The sequence below is a fragment of the Leopardus geoffroyi genome, chromosome D3, assembly GCF_018350155.1.
Source record: "Leopardus geoffroyi isolate Oge1 chromosome D3, O.geoffroyi_Oge1_pat1.0, whole genome shotgun sequence".
NCBI lineage: Eukaryota > Metazoa > Chordata > Mammalia > Carnivora > Felidae > Leopardus > Leopardus geoffroyi.
This window is the reverse complement of record NC_059339.1, coordinates 19,512,938-19,530,370: the sequence shown is the minus strand read 5'-3', so window position 1 is coordinate 19,530,370 and position 17,433 is coordinate 19,512,938. Positions and strand designations below refer to the sequence as shown.

The 17,433-nt window shown below is 49.2% G+C and overlaps 1 protein-coding gene across 2 annotated transcripts in view; it reads left to right on the top strand.

Moving 5' to 3' along the window:
* The window catches only part of SPECC1L (sperm antigen with calponin homology and coiled-coil domains 1 like), a 141,107-nt gene extending 125,368 nt beyond the window's left edge, over positions 1 to 15,739 (top strand). For both annotated transcript variants that reach the window (XM_045459260.1, XM_045459259.1), the window contains exons 14-16: positions 10,400 to 10,516; positions 11,346 to 11,405; positions 13,099 to 15,739. In XM_045459260.1, the coding sequence (XP_045315216.1) occupies positions 10,400 to 10,516; positions 11,346 to 11,405; positions 13,099 to 13,188 (267 nt within the window). In that variant the 3' untranslated portion in view covers positions 13,189 to 15,739. The remainder of the gene's footprint in view (positions 1 to 10,399; positions 10,517 to 11,345; positions 11,406 to 13,098) is intronic.
* Positions 15,740 to 17,433: the final 1,694 nt, after the last annotated feature.

Sequence of the window (17,433 nt, the reverse complement as noted above, 5' to 3'; positions counted from 1 at the left end):
TTTGGTGTGAGCTATGGCTTCTTACATTGGGCAGCCTTCACTACCCAGATTGCCCTGCATCTGTCTGTTTCAGAGCCTGAGTACAAAATTGGTAGCACTTGTCCTAAGGATAGACTAAAGGAGGCCATCCCAAAGATATTGTGGAATGCCTCATTTTCTTCCTCTCAAACACAAGTATTCTCAGGGAAGCCGTTGGGAAGTTTAGGATGAGGAGATGAAGCTTCTCTCCTCCTTTGCCAAGCAAGCCCTTCCCCAGAGCACACACCATGGTAAATATTGCTTGAGGATTTCTGTGCATGTCTCCTTTAGTTCAAATTGCATTTTGATGAGTAATAACCTCTGCCAAAGCTAAACTAAATCTAGAAAAGGCAGGACTGATTCCTAAGCTGCTCATAAGACTGCTCATAATATGCCCAGGACAAGTAGGACCTAGTCAGCAGCTCTTGCCTACCGTCCCTTCCTAGTGGCAGTTTTCCTGAATTTTCAAAAAGCAGGTATCTTGGTTCCTGTGTGTTCCTCCACAAAAAGTCTCCCTTTGAAGGAGTTTATGAGAAATGTGGGGATATTACTCCCATCTCTTAGGATGACATTTGCTAACTTATTCTGAATTGTTCCCCCAAAATTGGTTCATTTGACTGAAACAATTTATATAGCCCAAAATGTTATTATTATACTAGATTTTGTTTTTGTGAAGCTTCGATACAGTTGGAGCTGTATCCTAGAAATGTGCTTGCTACTTTGAGCAACATCATTGTGGTTAAATGTAGCTGTCTCACCCACAGAATCATGGCAGTTTCCCTCCCTTGACTTTGGAACAGCCATACAGAGAATGATAGATCAGCTTCCTTTCTAGTTACCATAGTTGCTTGTTTATCCTGGTGGTGAAGGGAACAGGTTGATACCCTGCCTTCTATGTTCAACTACTTGTTTTTAAGAAATTTTTTTAAGTAGGGCTGTAAAAGTTCCCATAAAACCTACTTTGAATCATATTTAAGCAACGTGACTTCCCAGTGAACGCTCTAGGATAAGTTAGTTGCTTATGAGATCTACTTGGTGTATAGTTTATTGAGCATGAACTACTTCAGACCATCCGCCAGTTTTTTTTTGGGGGGGGGGGGGTTGAGTTTGTTTTTTGTTTGTTTTGTTTTGTTTTTGTTGTTGTTTTTACTGTGGTAAAACAGACAAAACCTAAAATTTTCCCGTTCCAGCCATTTTTAAGTCCACAGTTCAGGGGCATTAAGTACATTCACAGTGTTATGCAACCATCACCACTGTGTGGGGTTCCAGAACTTTTCCTCACCCCCAAATGGAAACCCCCATATCCATTAGCAGTCACTCCCTATTCCCACGCCCTGACAGCCACTAATCTGCTTTCTCTGAATCTCAGTAAGTTGGATGTTGAGTATAAATGGAGTCCTACAATATGCGGCCTTTGTGTCTAGCTTTCACCTAGCAGAATGTTTCAAGATTTATCCGTGTTGTAACGTGTCAGTACTTCACTTTTAAAAAAAATTTTTTTATCTTTATTTTTGAGGAGAGAGGAGAGAGAGAGACAGAGAGAGACAGAGTGCAGGTGGGGGAGGAACAGAGAGAGAGGGAGACACAGAATCGGAAGCAGGCTCCAGGGTCCAAGCTGTCAGCACAGAGCCCAAAGCGGAGCTCAAACTCACAGACTGTGAGATCATGACCTGAACTGAAGTTGGACACTTAACTGATTGAGCCACCCAGGTGTCCCAGTACTTCATTTTTTTATGACTCAAAAATTTCCGTTGTATGGATATACCACATTGTGTTTATTTTTCTGTTGGTAGACTTTTGTTGGTTGGTTGTTTCCACATTTTGGCTATTGTGAATAATGCTGCTGTGAACATTCCTGGGCAGGTATTAATTTCCACGCCTGTTTTCACTTTTATGTGGATACCTAGAGTGGAACTGCCAGGTTATCTGAGAATTATATGTGTAACTTATTGAGGAACTACCACAGCAGCTACATCATTTTCCATTCCCGTCAGCAGTGTACAATTCTCATTTCTTTACATCCTCGCCAGCACTTGTTATTCAGTTTTTTTTTAATTTATTTATTTATTTTGAGAGAGACAGAGACAGTGCAACTGGGGGAGGGAGAAAGAACCCAAAGCAGGCTCTGTGCTGCCAGTACAGAGGCCAACACGGGCCTGGACCCATGAAACCGTGAGATCATGACCTAAGCTGAAACCAAGAGTTGGACGCCCAACCGACTGAGCCACCCAGATGCCCCTGTTATTCCGTTTTGTAAAATGACATGTGTTCTATTGGCTATGAAGTGGTAGCTCTTAGTAGTTTTGATTTGCATTTCCCTGCTGCCTAATGGAGTTGAGTGTCTTCTTACGTGTTGTTGGCCATTCATCTGTCTTCTTTGGGTAAATGTTCAGATCCTTTGCTCGATTTTGCATTTGGGCAGTTGGGTTATTTATCTTTTAATTGAGTTGTTGAGTTGTAGGTTGGTTTGTTTTTTTGTGGAAACTTTCAAATACCCACTACAGTAATGAGAGTGGCAAAGTGACCCTGTGCACATGCCCCCTGGGCACAAGTCATTGCACATGGTCCTTGCACTCTCCACCCCCACCTGGAGGTTTCCAGAACAACTCCCAGTCATTTAATGCCCTCTCACATTTAGTTTAAACTTCCTGATTGAATCATGGTTTTTTTTCATTGATTTGTTAGAAATAAGATCCAGATAAGGTTCACACGTTGCATTTGGATAACATACCTCTTTTAAGTCTATTTTAATCGTAAAATTCACCCCCGTTTTTTTTCCTTTCAGTTTGTCCTCTTTAGGGAAGTGGATCATGTATTCTATAGAGTTCTACATTTTAGGTTTTGCTGACTACATCCCTGTGCTGCTCTCCCTAGTATAAGCTGGAAAATAGAACTACAGGTTAGATCTGATTCCGGTTCCAGGTTTTGGCAGAAACACCTCAGTTGTGGAGTTGTGTCCTGCCCTTTCAGATAGAGCAGAGCAGGACTGGCTCTGTGTTTCTGAGATGGTCCTGGCCACTCATCATCACTGTTGCCAAATGGTACCATTCCATTTCTGTCAGTCACTCCTGCTCCTTTGGAATTCCTCTTCACAAACTCTTTCATCAGCTGTTTAATTGCTTTGACATCCAGTTTGGTCGGGGAAGTTCCATCCGGTGCTGCTTGATCCTCTCCCTTGGTTTCCCAGCCCTCAAGACTGTGAGTGGTTTCCAGGCTGGGCTGGGTGTGCTTCTGTGAGCATCATCATGAACTCCCGGATTTCACCTTTTAAATGTTCCCATCCACTGCACTTCCACCGCTGTCGGTCTTTAGATCAGTGGTCCTGACTCAGGTGATTTGGGGACCTTTAACGAAAATAACGTCCAGACAACTGGGTCAGCCTCTCTGGGGTAGAGCTGAACATGTGGCCTTGGAAAGGCCTTGCACGTGATTCTGATGCACAGTGAAGATCAAAGGTCCTTATTAGAAGCCCCTCCCTGACAAGTGGCACGAGCTGCAGGGCCCTGTCTTCAGGGTTGCTGGTTCCTTCCTTCCTCCCTCTTTACCACATAGTCCCAACACTGGACTCCATGGTAAACAAGCCTCATGGATATATGCTGCCCTCCTTCCCTCCCCTCCCCTCCCTTCCCCTCTCCTTCTCTGACCTGGAGCAGAGAGAGCTTAGCTAAACTTCAAAAAGGAGAAAGCACTAAGGTCCCCAGGACACCTCCCTTAGATCTGCAGCCAGAGTGGGCCTGCCAGTTCACACCGTGGCAGCCCTGGGCACCAAGCAGGCTTTTGCTGGTTACATCCAGGGTCTTCTGGGGCCCTCCGTGTTTAACACTACCAGCAATGGTAAATACTGTCTCTTGATGTCTTTTCCCTCTATTTTATTTATTTGTTTGTTTGTTTAAGTTTTTATTTTTAAGTAATCTCTACACCCAGTGTGGGGCTTGAACTCACGACACCAAGATCAAGAGCCTCATGCTATTTAGACCTCACATCCCCCTACCATACCACATATTTAAAGGTACCCTCTCCTGCCTGCCTCTCTCAGGTTTCCACGCACCCTCCAGAACTTGACCCATGGCCTGGGGCTGAGGCACCTTGGGCAGGGTTGGTTTTGTTTGTAATTCACTTGTATCTCCTGAAGGCTGGGCTGTGACCCCCAGCAGGTAGCATTCCCAGCATCTTCAGTCGCAGGAAGGACCTGGCCTCTCTGTGTTTGGCTGTGATCCCACTCTTCCACAGTTGAGACGGGCATAAGGAAATTGGTGTGAGCAGAGAGATGAATCATGGTATTTGGCTTTTCGCCCTGTGCCCATAAAGTGGCATTTCCTTAAATAGATCAGAACCTTAATAACTATTTAAAGAACATGTGGAATTTGGGGGTGTATTTTATGGCCCTTAATTAAGCTTCAGACCAATTAAAACATTTTAAGATGTTTTATGACACTTTTTAATTTTTTTCTGTGGAGATTTTGTGTAATTTTTTCGCTCTCTTACTCCACCCCTCAACTCTCAGTGCATACAAACACACGCCAAAGTGGGGCTACCTGAAGGCCACAGACAAAGGACAGCATCATATCTAAGTCACAGGAGCAGGAGAGGGCTTCTGGCCCAGGTCAAGAATTGAATGAGTGGGAAGCACCCAGCCAATCCTATGGAGGGGCATGAGGGTGTTAGGTGTCTGGTCTGAATTTTTATGATAGTGAAAAGGACAACAGATGGGCCTGTGAAGCAGGCCACGTCCATCTGCCCCATCAGATCTCTTAGTGGACATTTCCTGGATGGGAGGACGTGCGCCTGTGGGAGAAAATGCGACAAAGTGCCTCATTTGAGTCTGTGCTGAATGCTTTCTTGAACTTTTGTTCTTGCACATATCATAAGCCTCTCATTTTTGTCCACCTAATCCAAACATAGACTTCTCTAGAAAAGTAGAAAAGTCCTGAATTGACCTGAAAACTGAATGCAAAATCTGAATTCATTAAGTAGAAACTTGCATTATAGAGGCACCTGAGTGGCTCAGTTGGTTGAGTGTCTGACTTCGTTCGGCTCAGGTCATGATCTCACAGTTCGTGGGTTGGGGTCCTGCATCAGGTTCTGTGCTGACCGCTCAGAGCCTGGAGCCTGCTTCAGATTCTGTGTCTCCCGCTCTCTCCCTTTTTCTGCTTGTGCTCTCTCTCTTTGTCTCTCAAAAATGAATAAACATTGGGGGCGCCTGGGTGGCTCAGTTGGTTAAGCGTCTGACTTGGCTCAGGTCATGGTATCACGGTTCGTGGGTTTGAGCCTGTGTCAGGCTCTGTGCTGAGCCTGGAACCTGCTTCAGAGTCTGTGTCTCCCTCTTTCTCTGCCACTCCCCTGCTCGTGTTGTCTCACTCTCAAAAATAAATAATAAACATTAAAAAAAATGAATTAAAAATGAATAAACGTTAAAAAAATTTTGTTAAAGAAACTTGCATTATAATTACTACTGTATGTCTCTATTTTTGTAATTACTACTTCTGTGTCTCTGTTTTAAAAACAAAATTGGGGGCACCTGGATGGCTCAGTCAGTTGAGAGTCCAGCTCTTGATTTTGGCTCAGGTCTTGATCCCAGGAGCGTGGGATCAAGTCCCTGCTTAAGATTCTCTCTCTCTCCTTCTGCCTCTCTCCTCCACTTGTGCTCTCTCTGTCTCTAAAATAAAAAATTAAAAAATTTTTAAAAAGAAAAAGAAAACTGTTTCCTTCTTAGAGAGCTTATTAGTATCAGTACCTGTGAATAGTGAACAGTAAGAAAAGCACTGGTGTGTGTATTCCCTGAAAACATCATGCTTTGGGCTTTAAGAATAGTTCATTTTATAGGTATTGGCTGGCCTGCTGAAGAAGCCATCCATGTAGGAGTCAGGGCACATCCAGGGGGGAAGGCCCTTGATCCTACCACAGCCCCTGTGGTAATCTGTAAGGTGTAAATGGCCCTTCTGTCCAGGGAGAAGTGCACTTAGGTTTTACAGTCAAGGACTTCCCTTATGCACTGAAAATGCCACTTTTTTTTTTTTTTAATTTTTTTTTTCAACGTTTATTTATTTTTGGGACAGAGGGAGACAGAGCATGAACGGGGGAGGGGCAGAGAGAGAAGGAGACACAGAATCGGAAACAGGCTCCAGGCTCTGAGCCATCAGCCCAGAGCCCGACGCGGGGCTCGAACTCACGGACCGCGAGATCGTGACCTGGCTGAAGTCGGACGCTTAACCGACTGCGCCACCCAGGCGCCCCTGAAAATGCCACTTTTTGAAAATAGAAGGTCCATTCCTAGACATCCTTTGTGAAATAAACATGCCAAAAAGTATATCTGTGCAAGTCCTAAGGCTATTACAGATAACTTTGTGACGAGGTGGCTTCTTAAGCCTAAATTAATAGCCTCAAAATTAAGAGCTCCAGAGAGGAAGCCAGCAGAACTTTCCTGTCTTCCCATCTGGATTTTCTAGCACCCTTTTCAGCCTCAGAGAACCAGCTTCATTGTTTATAGACTTTTCCATGTTCAATCTGCATTATTTCACAGTAGGTTGATATCCCAGCCCTGAACATCAAAAACCAACAAGCAGAAGGGCGCCTGGCTCAGTCAGTTAAGCATCTGACTTCAGCTCAGCTCATGACCTCAGTTTGTGAGTTTGAGCCCTGCATCAGGCTCTGTGCTGACAACTCTGGAGCATGGAACCTACTTTAGATGGTGTCTCCCTCTCTCTCTGCCCCTCCCCTGCTCATGCTCTCTGTCTCTCTCTCAAAAATAAATAAACGTTAAAAAAAAATTTGTTTTTAAATGAATAAGCAGTGAGATTGGGAGCAGAGGGTGCAGGCCCAGCACAGCCGTGGTGGCATGGGGTGATGGCAGCCTTGCCTGAGGCCTGCCTTCTCAGATTTTAGGCTATTCTCCATTTCCTTTGAAGCATTGGCCTCATTTTCCCCCAGGGTCTCTCTGGAGGGGTAGGAGATAGAAGGACGGGACAGGGCATTTGAAGGTCTCACTTGGGTTTCCTGCATGTTGGCCTCAGTGTCCCTGCTGGGTACAGCGCCCAGCCTGGCTCGCCTTCAGCTGGCGGGGACAGTGACACCTGCCAGCCTGCCTGGGTTTGGACTTTGTTTTGATTTGGAAGTTTGGTAGTCAGGTACTTCAAAGTTAACTCCCCCTGCCCTGAAACTCAAGAAGCCATTGTTTCCTCATTGTTTAAATATCTTTGGCATGTTTTGTAAATGAAGTCGCTGCTCTGCCTGGAGGTTCCAGGTTTGAGGTTGGGTTTGTGTTGAGGAAGCTGGGGAAGGCTGGGGTTCCCACAGCTGGGGAGCTGGAGTGCAGCAGTTTCCTCTGGAGGTGCTGGGAAGCCAGGCACGTAGGCAGCTCTGCCAGACGCCTGACTTTCAGGAGCTGGAAGAGGGGGCTGCGGCAGCAGGAAGTAGAGATTTGTTTTCCTCCAGAAATGAATGTGACCTCTGGGGGCCAGGGTTGGGAGTCCTTAGCAGCCACATGTTGCTGTTGGCCTCCCACAGGCCTTGGACAGTTATTAAGAAGCTTCTCGCCCTGCTGTCCACACAGTGATACTCCGTGCCCTCGGGTCTTTGATCAGGGCACTTGTCATGAGATCTAGTCTGATTTCTGGAGTGTGGATGGGCTTTGGACAGGCCTGAGTTTGAATAACCACGTAGATCAGCTCTGGGACCTGGGCCTCCTTGCGCCCCAGCTTCCTTATCTAAAACTGCTCCCGGGTGATAGAATTAAACTGACACTCAATCCTCCCTGCTACCAGCCCAGCACCTTGGACAGGTCATTTCCCTTCCCTACTTCCAGTTTCCTCCCAGATGGTGCTGGCGCCCCTTGGCTGGCTGCTTCCTGAGATTCATGTGAGATGAAAGCAGCACGTTTGCTGTGGCGGCTCAGCAGTAACTGTCAGACACCACTGGTTGCACGGCGCCCTTAAAGGAGGTGGTGACTGGTATTGTCCCCTGGAGGGGGGCGGGGAGGGGCTGTCGGGAACCGGACAGGCATGCTTATTTGGACTGTGTCTTCGTGGCCAGGAAGTGTGGGGACTGCAGCACCGAGGCAGGCAAGACCTGCCAGGCCCCAGTCACTGGGGGAGGGTTGGCGGGTGCGCTCTTTGAGGCCAAGTCAGATGGCCCTGAAAGCTTTCTGCGACCTTCCCTGTGACTCTTGGCAGGTTTGTATCCTTTTGTGCTTTAATCTGGTAATTTCTTTCACCACAGTTTATGAACAATGATTTCAGGCCAGATCAGCGTGACTGGCTGCCCCAAATAATCAGGTTACAGAGGGGAAATGACCTCTGGAATAATTGCCCACAGAGCTGCTGCCTTTTTGACGGCTTGTGTTTGAGTAGAAGCCCCCCCCCCCCCCCGCCCCCAGAGGGCAGCATTCTGGGTGTCTGCATTCGAGGGCCAGAATTCACTTGGATGATGAAAGCTTATGAAAAGTTCAGCTCCGTGCTCTTCCACATTGCTTGCTGCTTTTGTAAGGAAACTGCCTGAGAGCTGCTGAGTCTGGACTAAGACTGTCTTCCCCGAAGGGCCAGTTGCCAGGCCTGGTCCTGTCCTCCCCACCTGCCCCTCATCCATTCCCCTACTTGGTGTGAGAACCTAACAGTCTGTAAACCAGGGTCAGGGATGGCAAAGTTTGTAAAACTCTGTACGTGTACACATGGTATTCATATTGTTGTGTGATCACTTGTCCCAGGAAGGAGTAGGAACCTGTACCCAGGAACGGGTGGTTTGCCTTCAATAATAAAATGTGGGCTTTCCCAGCCCCCCCAAGAACTAACCCTTGATGCAGTTGAAGTCTGCATGAAAGAACAGTGTGACCTTAAATAAGAGGTGTTTGGGAAGTGCTCTCTTTTTCAGTTTGTGGCATTTATATAAAGTGTGTGAATTTCCAAAATTTAATTGTGGAGTTTTACTTTCTTTTTTTTTTTTTTTTTTTTTAATTTTTTTTAACGTTTATTTATTTTTTGAGACAGAGAGAGACAAAGCATGAACGGGGGAGGGTCAGAGAGAGGGAGACACAGAATCTGAAACAGGCTCCAGGCTCTGAGCTGTCAGCACAGAGCCCGACGCGGGGCTCGAACCCACGGACCGCGAGATCATGACCTGAGCCGAAGTCGGCCGCTTAACCTACTGAGCCACCCAGGCGCCCCGGAGTTTTACTTTCAAAAGGATTCTTGGGGCGCCTGGGTGGCTCAGTCGGGTGAGCGTCCAAGTTCGGCTCAGGTCATGATCTCACAGCTCGTGGGTTCGAGCCCTGCATCGGGCTCTGTGCTGACAGCTCAGAGCCTGGAGCCTGCTTTGGATTCTGTGTCTTCCTCTCTGCCCCTAACTCACTGGTATTCTGTCTCTGTCTCTCTCAAACATAAATAAACAAAAAAAAATTTTTTTTTAAAAGGGTTCTTATGGGGTGCCTGGGTAGCTCAGAAGGTTAAGGGTCAGACTCTTGATTTAGCTCAGGTCGTGATCTCACGGCTAAGTCCCAAGTCAGGCTCTGGGCTGAGTGTGGAGCCTGCTTAAGATTCATATTCTCTCTCTCTCTTTTTCTCTCTCTCTCTCCTCCCCTCCCTCCCTCCTTCCCTCTCTCTCTCCCTCTCCCTCCCGCTCCTTCCCTCTCTCCCTCTCCCCCTCTCCTTGTCCCTCTGCTCCTCCCCAACTCTAGTGAGCATGCTCTTCTCTCTCTCTCTCTCAAAAAAAAAAAAAAAAAAAAAAAAAAAGAATTTTCGCAAGCAAAGGTAAAGGCTACACATTAGCCAAATTGTGTTACCATATAGTCAACTATTCTGAATATGTTACTTTTATGGTTGCAAATAATTATACTATAAATATGGAATGAGGTACCTCTTACAAGAAAGTCGAGGTGATCTGGGAGAAGCGCTGTGGGGACGCACACAGCCCCAGCGTGAATCAGCTCCCAATGTCTCCTAATGCAAGATGGCAGCTGTTGATGTCTTCAGAACACAGGGGTTTTTATGTACTATATCTGTGCCTGAGCCCTAATAGGGGAGGTCAGGCTGAATCATAACTTCTCAGCGTAGAACTCTGCTCCCCAGGGCTCCATGATGCTGCAGAACTGCCAGAACAGCACCCTGTGCCCACTGTTCTTCACGTGAAGAGGAGGTGGCTCAAACGTGTGCCACCAAGGTGGCAGCAATCTGTAGGTGGTGGATAGGATGGAGTGGGGAATTGCTACAAGGCCAGTCACTGACACCTGCTGGTCTTGGGACATGGCCCCTAGCACTCTGTGCTTTCTCCAGAAGCTCCCCCTGCCTGGCATTTGGAGGTCACGTGGCATCTGAGGCCTTCTTCCTCCTCCTCACTGTCCTCCTCAGAAGATCACAACGTGCGTTACTTACTTGTTTTTCTTCTTTTCCTTCAGAATATTGACATTACAAACTTCAGCAGCAGTTGGAATGACGGGCTGGCCTTCTGTGCTCTCCTGCATACGTACCTTCCAGCCCACATTCCATATCAAGAGCTGAACAGCCAAGATAAGGTAGGCCGGCTGTGGAATGGCCAGCTCCTGGAGTCCTTACCGCATAGGAGAGGCAGAGCCTTCCATTGGCAGGACCCAAGTCACACTGCTGGCTCACAGTGGCCTCATCCCAGCTCAGTTTTGTTCTAGGATTGAGTTATTTGTGCTGAGCCAGCCAGTCCCTGACCAACCTTTCTAGGACATTTGGTGGGTTCAGAATTCCCCAAGTGACAACATTCCCTGTGGGAGCTGTCAGCCTTCCTGGGTGATGATATTTAGAATTGAGGGTTTTACCAAGAACTGGCCACAGAGAACTGCTCAAGGCATGAGCAGTCTGTGCAGGGCTCTCACCACACCGGGCCAGCCTCCCACCAGCCCTGTGCAGTCCGGGTGTCCCACTCAGGGAGGTGCTTGGAGACAGGTTGGGGAGAACCCTCGTCCAGATGGGCACTAGGAGAGGCCCCAGGCCCGAGCCTTCCTCTGGTCCCCTCCTGCCCTCAGATAACCCTTGAAGATTTTCCCCTGGGGAGGAAGCTCATTTGACAGGTGTTTCTGATCAGCTTTTGGGGTCCAGGTCCAGGCAGCTCAGGGCTGATGTGTCAGAAGCATCCCTTTTCCACAGCGAGGAAAGAAGGGGCTTGTGGAGATTGCTCTACAGCTGGTCACCAGAGGAGTGGGTGGGCCCTGCGGAGGGGTGGTCGGGGTAGGTGGGGGCTTCAGGAGCTCCAGTGTAGGTTTGTTCTGGCACCAAGTGGAGGTGGCTGTCCATCTTCCCCGGCAGCACGGGTAGTGCAGGTTGCCTTCCTCCTGGCCTCGCTTGTCCACTCCAGTCACACAGTTTCTTTTACAGCGAAGGAACTTCACCCTGGCCTTTCAGGCAGCTGAGAGCGTCGGCATCAAATCCACACTGGTGAGTCACTGGCAGGCCCCTTCTTTTGTTGGGAAGAGCTTCCTTCTCATTAAGAGAGTTCCTGGGTCGCTACTGGGCGAGACAGGGGTCCACACAGGCCCTGGCCGGCCGAGTGAGCATCCTGCCAGAGGGGCCCCGGCAGGGGTTTCACCTCAGTCCTGTGGGCGCTTTGTGCGTCCTGAGGAAGCACCTGAGGTGGGTGGAGTCATCTTGACCACAGCCCCAGTGACTTTGACTTCCTTAGAGTCACCTTTTTCAGGTGAATCTCATGACAATAACATGTCATTGTCAGAGATGCATTCCTGTGGGTTTGTCTGCCTTTTGTCATGCTAGGGGGAGAGGAGGCGAGTGCAATTCGAGGAAGGAGACTTTAGAGGTGGAGCAGGTATGCCACGCTTCACAAGTGCTGTGGCAAATGCCACTCACAGTGTGAGAAATTAGTTGTAGAGAGCCCACATTTCAGGGTCATTAGGCCTCTGCTCAGTGCCCGCAGTAGCTCAAACCACACATGCTTCTGTCAGAGCTCTCACCTTGTCACCATGTCTGACTTTCTGAAGAAAATACTGCGTCCAGATGCAAAGCCAGTCCTTCCACACCTAGAGACACTTTCATTATATATATAAACTCTACTGAGGTGTTTGTCCAGGGCGCCCAGCTTGAGATTTCCACAGAGTAAAGAGCCCTGTGGGACTGGGTCAGGGACTCAAGGGCACCCCTTACCCTCATTTGTAACAGTTGGATGGTTTTGAAGAAGTGTTTACATTCATATTTACCCCACAGGAGTGTTCGTGTAAAGTCCCAGAAGTTGTATCTTCTGAATTGACAGAAATATGTCCTCTATTCAGCTGTACAGAGAGAAAGAGAAATTACCATTATTGAAATGTTTCCCGTTAGCTGGGTATTTTATATCACATGTAAAGTACTAACATATAAAAAGCTGTCCGTTTCCCCACCCTAAAGAGCTTTTAGTCAAGATCTTACATTGAACAAACGTATTTTCTTTTTTCTATACCACCATTGGTTGGCCCATTCCATTGTGCTGGCTGTGGCAACATGTTCTGTGTCCCTCACCCATGGTTCCACGGGTTCTCTTGAGCATGGCTCCCCTGAAAAGTCATGGATGTTCTTCAGCAACAGTGAAACTCTTTTGGGGTCTTCTAGTCATATATCCAAGTCTTGGGTTTCATCAGCTGGCATCTCACAGATCACTGATATTCTGCAGGATACAGTTAGAGAACAGTGTCTTTGATGATTTCAGATGGTTGCCATGGTGAAGGACATTGGAAAGTTGAGTTCTGGGAGCCCTGGGCCCACAGAGACTCTCTCAGGACAGAGACTAGGGTGAGAAGGGCTCTCAGAAGCCACCATGTGGAGGGGTTTAAGAGAGGTAGGCAGAGAGCAAGGCCCCAAAGAAGACAAAAGCCAGCCTTGGAGGGCTGTGGCCGGGAGCAAGGGCACCCCGGTGTGGGACTCTGGGGTAGGGCTCGGGCACAGACAGGCAGCTCAGGGACCATGCTGACACTTCACAGGCACACTTGGTAGCGATGGAGCAGGCATCTTGGCCAGGCCTTTGGCGGGTATGATCAAGCTTAGCCCAGAGTTGAAGCTCCCGACCCCAGCTGTGGGGGGAGCCTGTTGGGATGGGCCCAGAGGTGACCTGGGATTCTAAGCAGGTCTCTTCCTTCTCCGCCAGGACATTAATGAAATGGTCCGGACCGAGCGGCCTGATTGGCAAAGCGTGATGCTTTACGTGACAGCAATCTACAAGTACTTTGAAACCTGAGCACACCAGAAGGACTCTCCCCATTACCAAGTGACACCAACGCCATTAGCTATGCACCCCGTAAAGCTTTCAGCGACTCTCTGGACTGCCCCGCAGCGTGTGAGCCTTCAGCCGGGGCCTCTGAGTTGGGAGAACTCAGGCGTCTGTGGCCCACGGCTCACACTGGGCTCCTCGCACATGACCTGTCGGGTCAGAGGTCGGCGTGGGCTCAATGCACGTCACACACGCTGTTTGCTGCGGAGTTTTTTTTCTGAAGAGAATATTGAACTACATTAGTGCTGCGGGGTGTAAAAAACGGCTCACGCACAGCTAAACTTGGGGAAGGGGGTGAAATGATGTGGGCAGCTCACAGGGGGTTAGTGAAAGCTTTAGCTGCAGCTCTTCTGGACTCCTTGCCAGCGCAGGTTCTGTCACCTGGGAGAACCGGGCAGGGAAGTCGGCACCTGGCAGAGATGGCTGGGTGAACAGGCCACGGCCCTGGACGTGGGCTCAGTTTCAAGGAGTGCATCCCATGGCAGTGGGATGGCCACCGCTTCCGGGTGACAGGGCTGTCCTGGCCCGTGTGATTTAAGTGTTTGCAACTTGAGCTAACAAATGATTGCGACTCAAGTTCCTGGCTCAAAGGGTCTGCTGCTGCTGAATGGTTGGTTTTGCTGCTGGGTCCCCCTTGTCACGCCTCTGCCGACCTGTCCTTCAGCCTTGAAGGGGCTTGGAAACCCAGCTCTGGCATTAGGTTTCTGGACAAAAGAATTGGTCAAAAGGAGTTCTGGTTAAAAAAGTTTTTTTTTCTTATGAGCAATATTGGGGGGGAAAGCTCCTGTTCTATTAGTACCAAAGTTAAATTTGTTTAGTGAACATAGAGCTAAAACACAAAATCTGGACATTAGCCTGGTGAAAGCCAGAAATGAAGTTGGACGTAGCAGGAGAAAAAGCTAAACAGCTGGAGGGAGCCCAGACAGTGTAATTTAAAGTCACTCTGAGTCACTCAGACGAAATCCTCCTAGGCAAGAATTTAAGGAAGTGCCTTAACTCTCCTTGCAAGGAGGGTCTTGGAGGCCACTGCATCCACAGCTACAGCAGATGTCTTCAGGGCTCGTGACATGCAGCCCAGTGATGGAGTTGGTCCCCTGCCGCACCACCTTCCAGGTTCCGAGTGACAGGCAGCCGCACCAGCACCTCTTCTGTGCAGCGGAACCAAAGCCTTATCATGAGGTGTCCTGGTGAGATGACTCTCAGACTGGGACTCAGCCCTTCTTGGGAACAGGGAGCCTGCATCTCATGTGTGCCTAACACAGTAGCTGTTGGTTTAAACAGTGTCAAGACCTGTTGCTTCTAGAACACAGCTGTGTTTGGCACCTGCAAAGCAGCATGAGGAAGAGTTGCCACCAGTGGAAGTAGGATCACTGCCCCAACCACAGGATGCGAAGAAGGTGCCCGGCCAACACATGGGCCGAGGGTTCTGCGTTCAAGTGTGGTGTTCCTGACTAGGACTTGACATGTCTGTAGCCTAGAGAAAAATGTGGTTATTGTGAAATGGGCTGTGTGTTGTGTGCATGTGGCCTGCTGGCCCACAGTCAGGTGGCTGGTAAGTGCCCATCAGCCCTGCCCAGAGATCCTAACCTGCTGCCCCAACTGGAGGCTCTTTGTGAAATGCCTATTTTCAGCTAAGGAAGGAGAGGTCAGCAAAGTCCAGCCCCAGGGCACACTGGAAGACCCTGGGAGATGGTACCTGTCTCAACCTTCCTGACGAGGTTCTATTCTGATTTCTGTTGCTCTGTTGACAGTTGCCCTGTGCTGTCACAGGAGGGACTGTTAGGTGAGAACGAATTGTTTTTCAGTGTCTTTCCACTTGGTCTTTCTGAGTTCCACTTTGGCTCTCATTCGCCCTCATGGAAGCCTGTGCTCCTGTCTGGACCCAGTATGTCCGATTTGCGGCCATGTTTTTGTTTATTTATCGTGTTGGGGGTGCTTTTTTGTTCTGTGAAGGAAAAGATTTCCCTGGATCTGCAGTTCACACATCTGTCCCTTCCTAGCCAAGCGAGCCAGCCCTGGCAACTCATGCTGGTAGGCATGGGGCTGTGCTCACAAGGCTGCCAGTGGGGTCAGTGACAGGGCAGAGGGTGGCCGCGGGGAGTGCTGGGACCAGTCCCACCTGTTTAAAGGCCCATTTCTGTCTCTCTGACAAGAAGCTGTGCAGGGGTGTTTGGCCGGGCTGCCCACATTTGCATGTGGGTCCACAGGTGAGAAGATTCTAGAAGCGTGATTTTTGCTTTTTCTAATAGGATTCTTTTTATGATGTTGGCTTTATAGGATAATTCTAGATGGTCATACATACCTAAAAGTGCTACTGTGAGGTGCTTTTAGTCCAGTGGCACTTGACCTGAAGCCTCCAGGAAGTCATTTTGCCTCTTCTCCCTTCAAGCACAAGCTTTACTGCAAAAGGGCCAGTTACATTTCTGTATCCCTCAACCATGGGCTTCTGCTGACTGACAATACTTTTTTATTTTGTTCTATGAAATATTCTCGAATGTATTAAAATTGCTGAAAGACATCAGGTTTGGGCTTTTCTAGCTCGACATTTCCAGCTGCCCCTCTGATATGTGTGAACAGGACCCTTGAAGCCTCCTGGGACTGGCTTTTGGCAAGAGGAGGGCACCGGAGCCCAGGCTCTGTCCCTTTATCTCCCCCTCCCCTTCAGCTCATAGGCCAGGAAACATTGTGGGGAAAGGACCTGAGGGACGGAGGAGGTATGTGATAGGTCCCACCCTGGGCTGCTGTGCAGAGCCACCGGGCATGACCAAGTGCCCGGGCCTGAGACAAGGGTGGCCCTGGGACCACTGAGATTGTGTAACAGATACCAAGACCCCAGAAGCACAGTCTAACTTGCCCTACAAGAACAGAAGCCCTGGCATTCCCAAGCTGTAGCCCAGACATGTGCTGTTCTGGGGAACAAAGTTGGGGGCAGGGTGCCTTGGCTTGGAGATTTTGTTATTGTTTTTTTTAGCAATGCATCTTGGAGATAATTTTCAGAATATATAAAATTATAGAGAAACAAAAAATCGATAATTATACCACTCAGAGGCAACCAAACCAGTCAAGCCTTATTTTTCCTGTGTATCTTGTGTGGAATGATGATGAATCCACAGAGTGCAGCCCAGAACAACACCGGGTCCTGTCATATTGCACATGTAACATGTCACATGCAGAGGGTCCCGTGGGACTGCCTCCTGCCGGACACTCAGTGACCTAGGAGGCCCTTCCTGGGCCTGAGACCCCCCTCCCCAGGGTCAGCATCTGTCCAGTAACTGAACACACACCTGGGGAGCCCCAGAGCCCACGGTCTGAATTGAGGTATGTCCTGTGAGTGCTCAAGAGTCCCCTAAACGGTGCTGATAGCCATGAGTGTCCATTGCGGCCCAGCTTCCAGAGTGCAGCACCCAAGCCCTTGGGTTACAGGGCTGGGCGTGGGAAGGACTGAGCTAGGACTGGGTGTGTTTCCAGCTTCTCCCCACTCACCAGCTGTGGGGCCTGGGGTGAACTTGTGTGTTTCGCTGTGGTTGTTCTGCTGTGATCGGCAGGAGGGGTGATGCCACCCAGCACCCCTGGGCAAAGGGACAGCACAGGCTCCCTCAGCTGCTACCCCTTAGGTGTGGGGGCTGCCCTGCCTCAAACATCCCTCCTGCCTGTTACGCCTGCTGCCTCAGGAGCAGACTGAGGTGGACCATAGAGGAGTCCATTTGTAGCCCAACTTCCTAACCTGCTGGTGGCTCCCAGTGGGACCAACCCGAGGCCTCTGCCTCCCTAGACTTAGCACTTGTTCTTCCTGTCCCTGGTTAGCTCTCTGGGGAGGGAATTGTTTCCACTTTGACTTAAGGGAACTTTCTAGAACCTCTTTGGGGCGGGGTGGGGGGGGGTGGCTTTGATGGGTGGAAGCAGGAAAACACGTTTCTCTGGAAGGGGAGAGATACAGAAGTGTTCTCACCCCTCCATCCACAGCCTCGCAGGGTGGGGTCCTCGGCCGTGGGTGGCCATGCTCTGGTGACACACAGTGGCCAGCTCTTTGGCCCTATTCTTGCTCGGCTGCACTTCTCCCACCCTTGGTTTGACCTGAGTTGGTTTGGGTTGTCCTTTGAATGGAGGATGGGGCAGATATAAGGGGTCTTGTGCTCTGTACCAGGTGGATAAGGGGTGGATTCTAGTCAGGGCCTGCTCCAGGCCATTGGGAAAGTAGATAGGAGCCCTGAG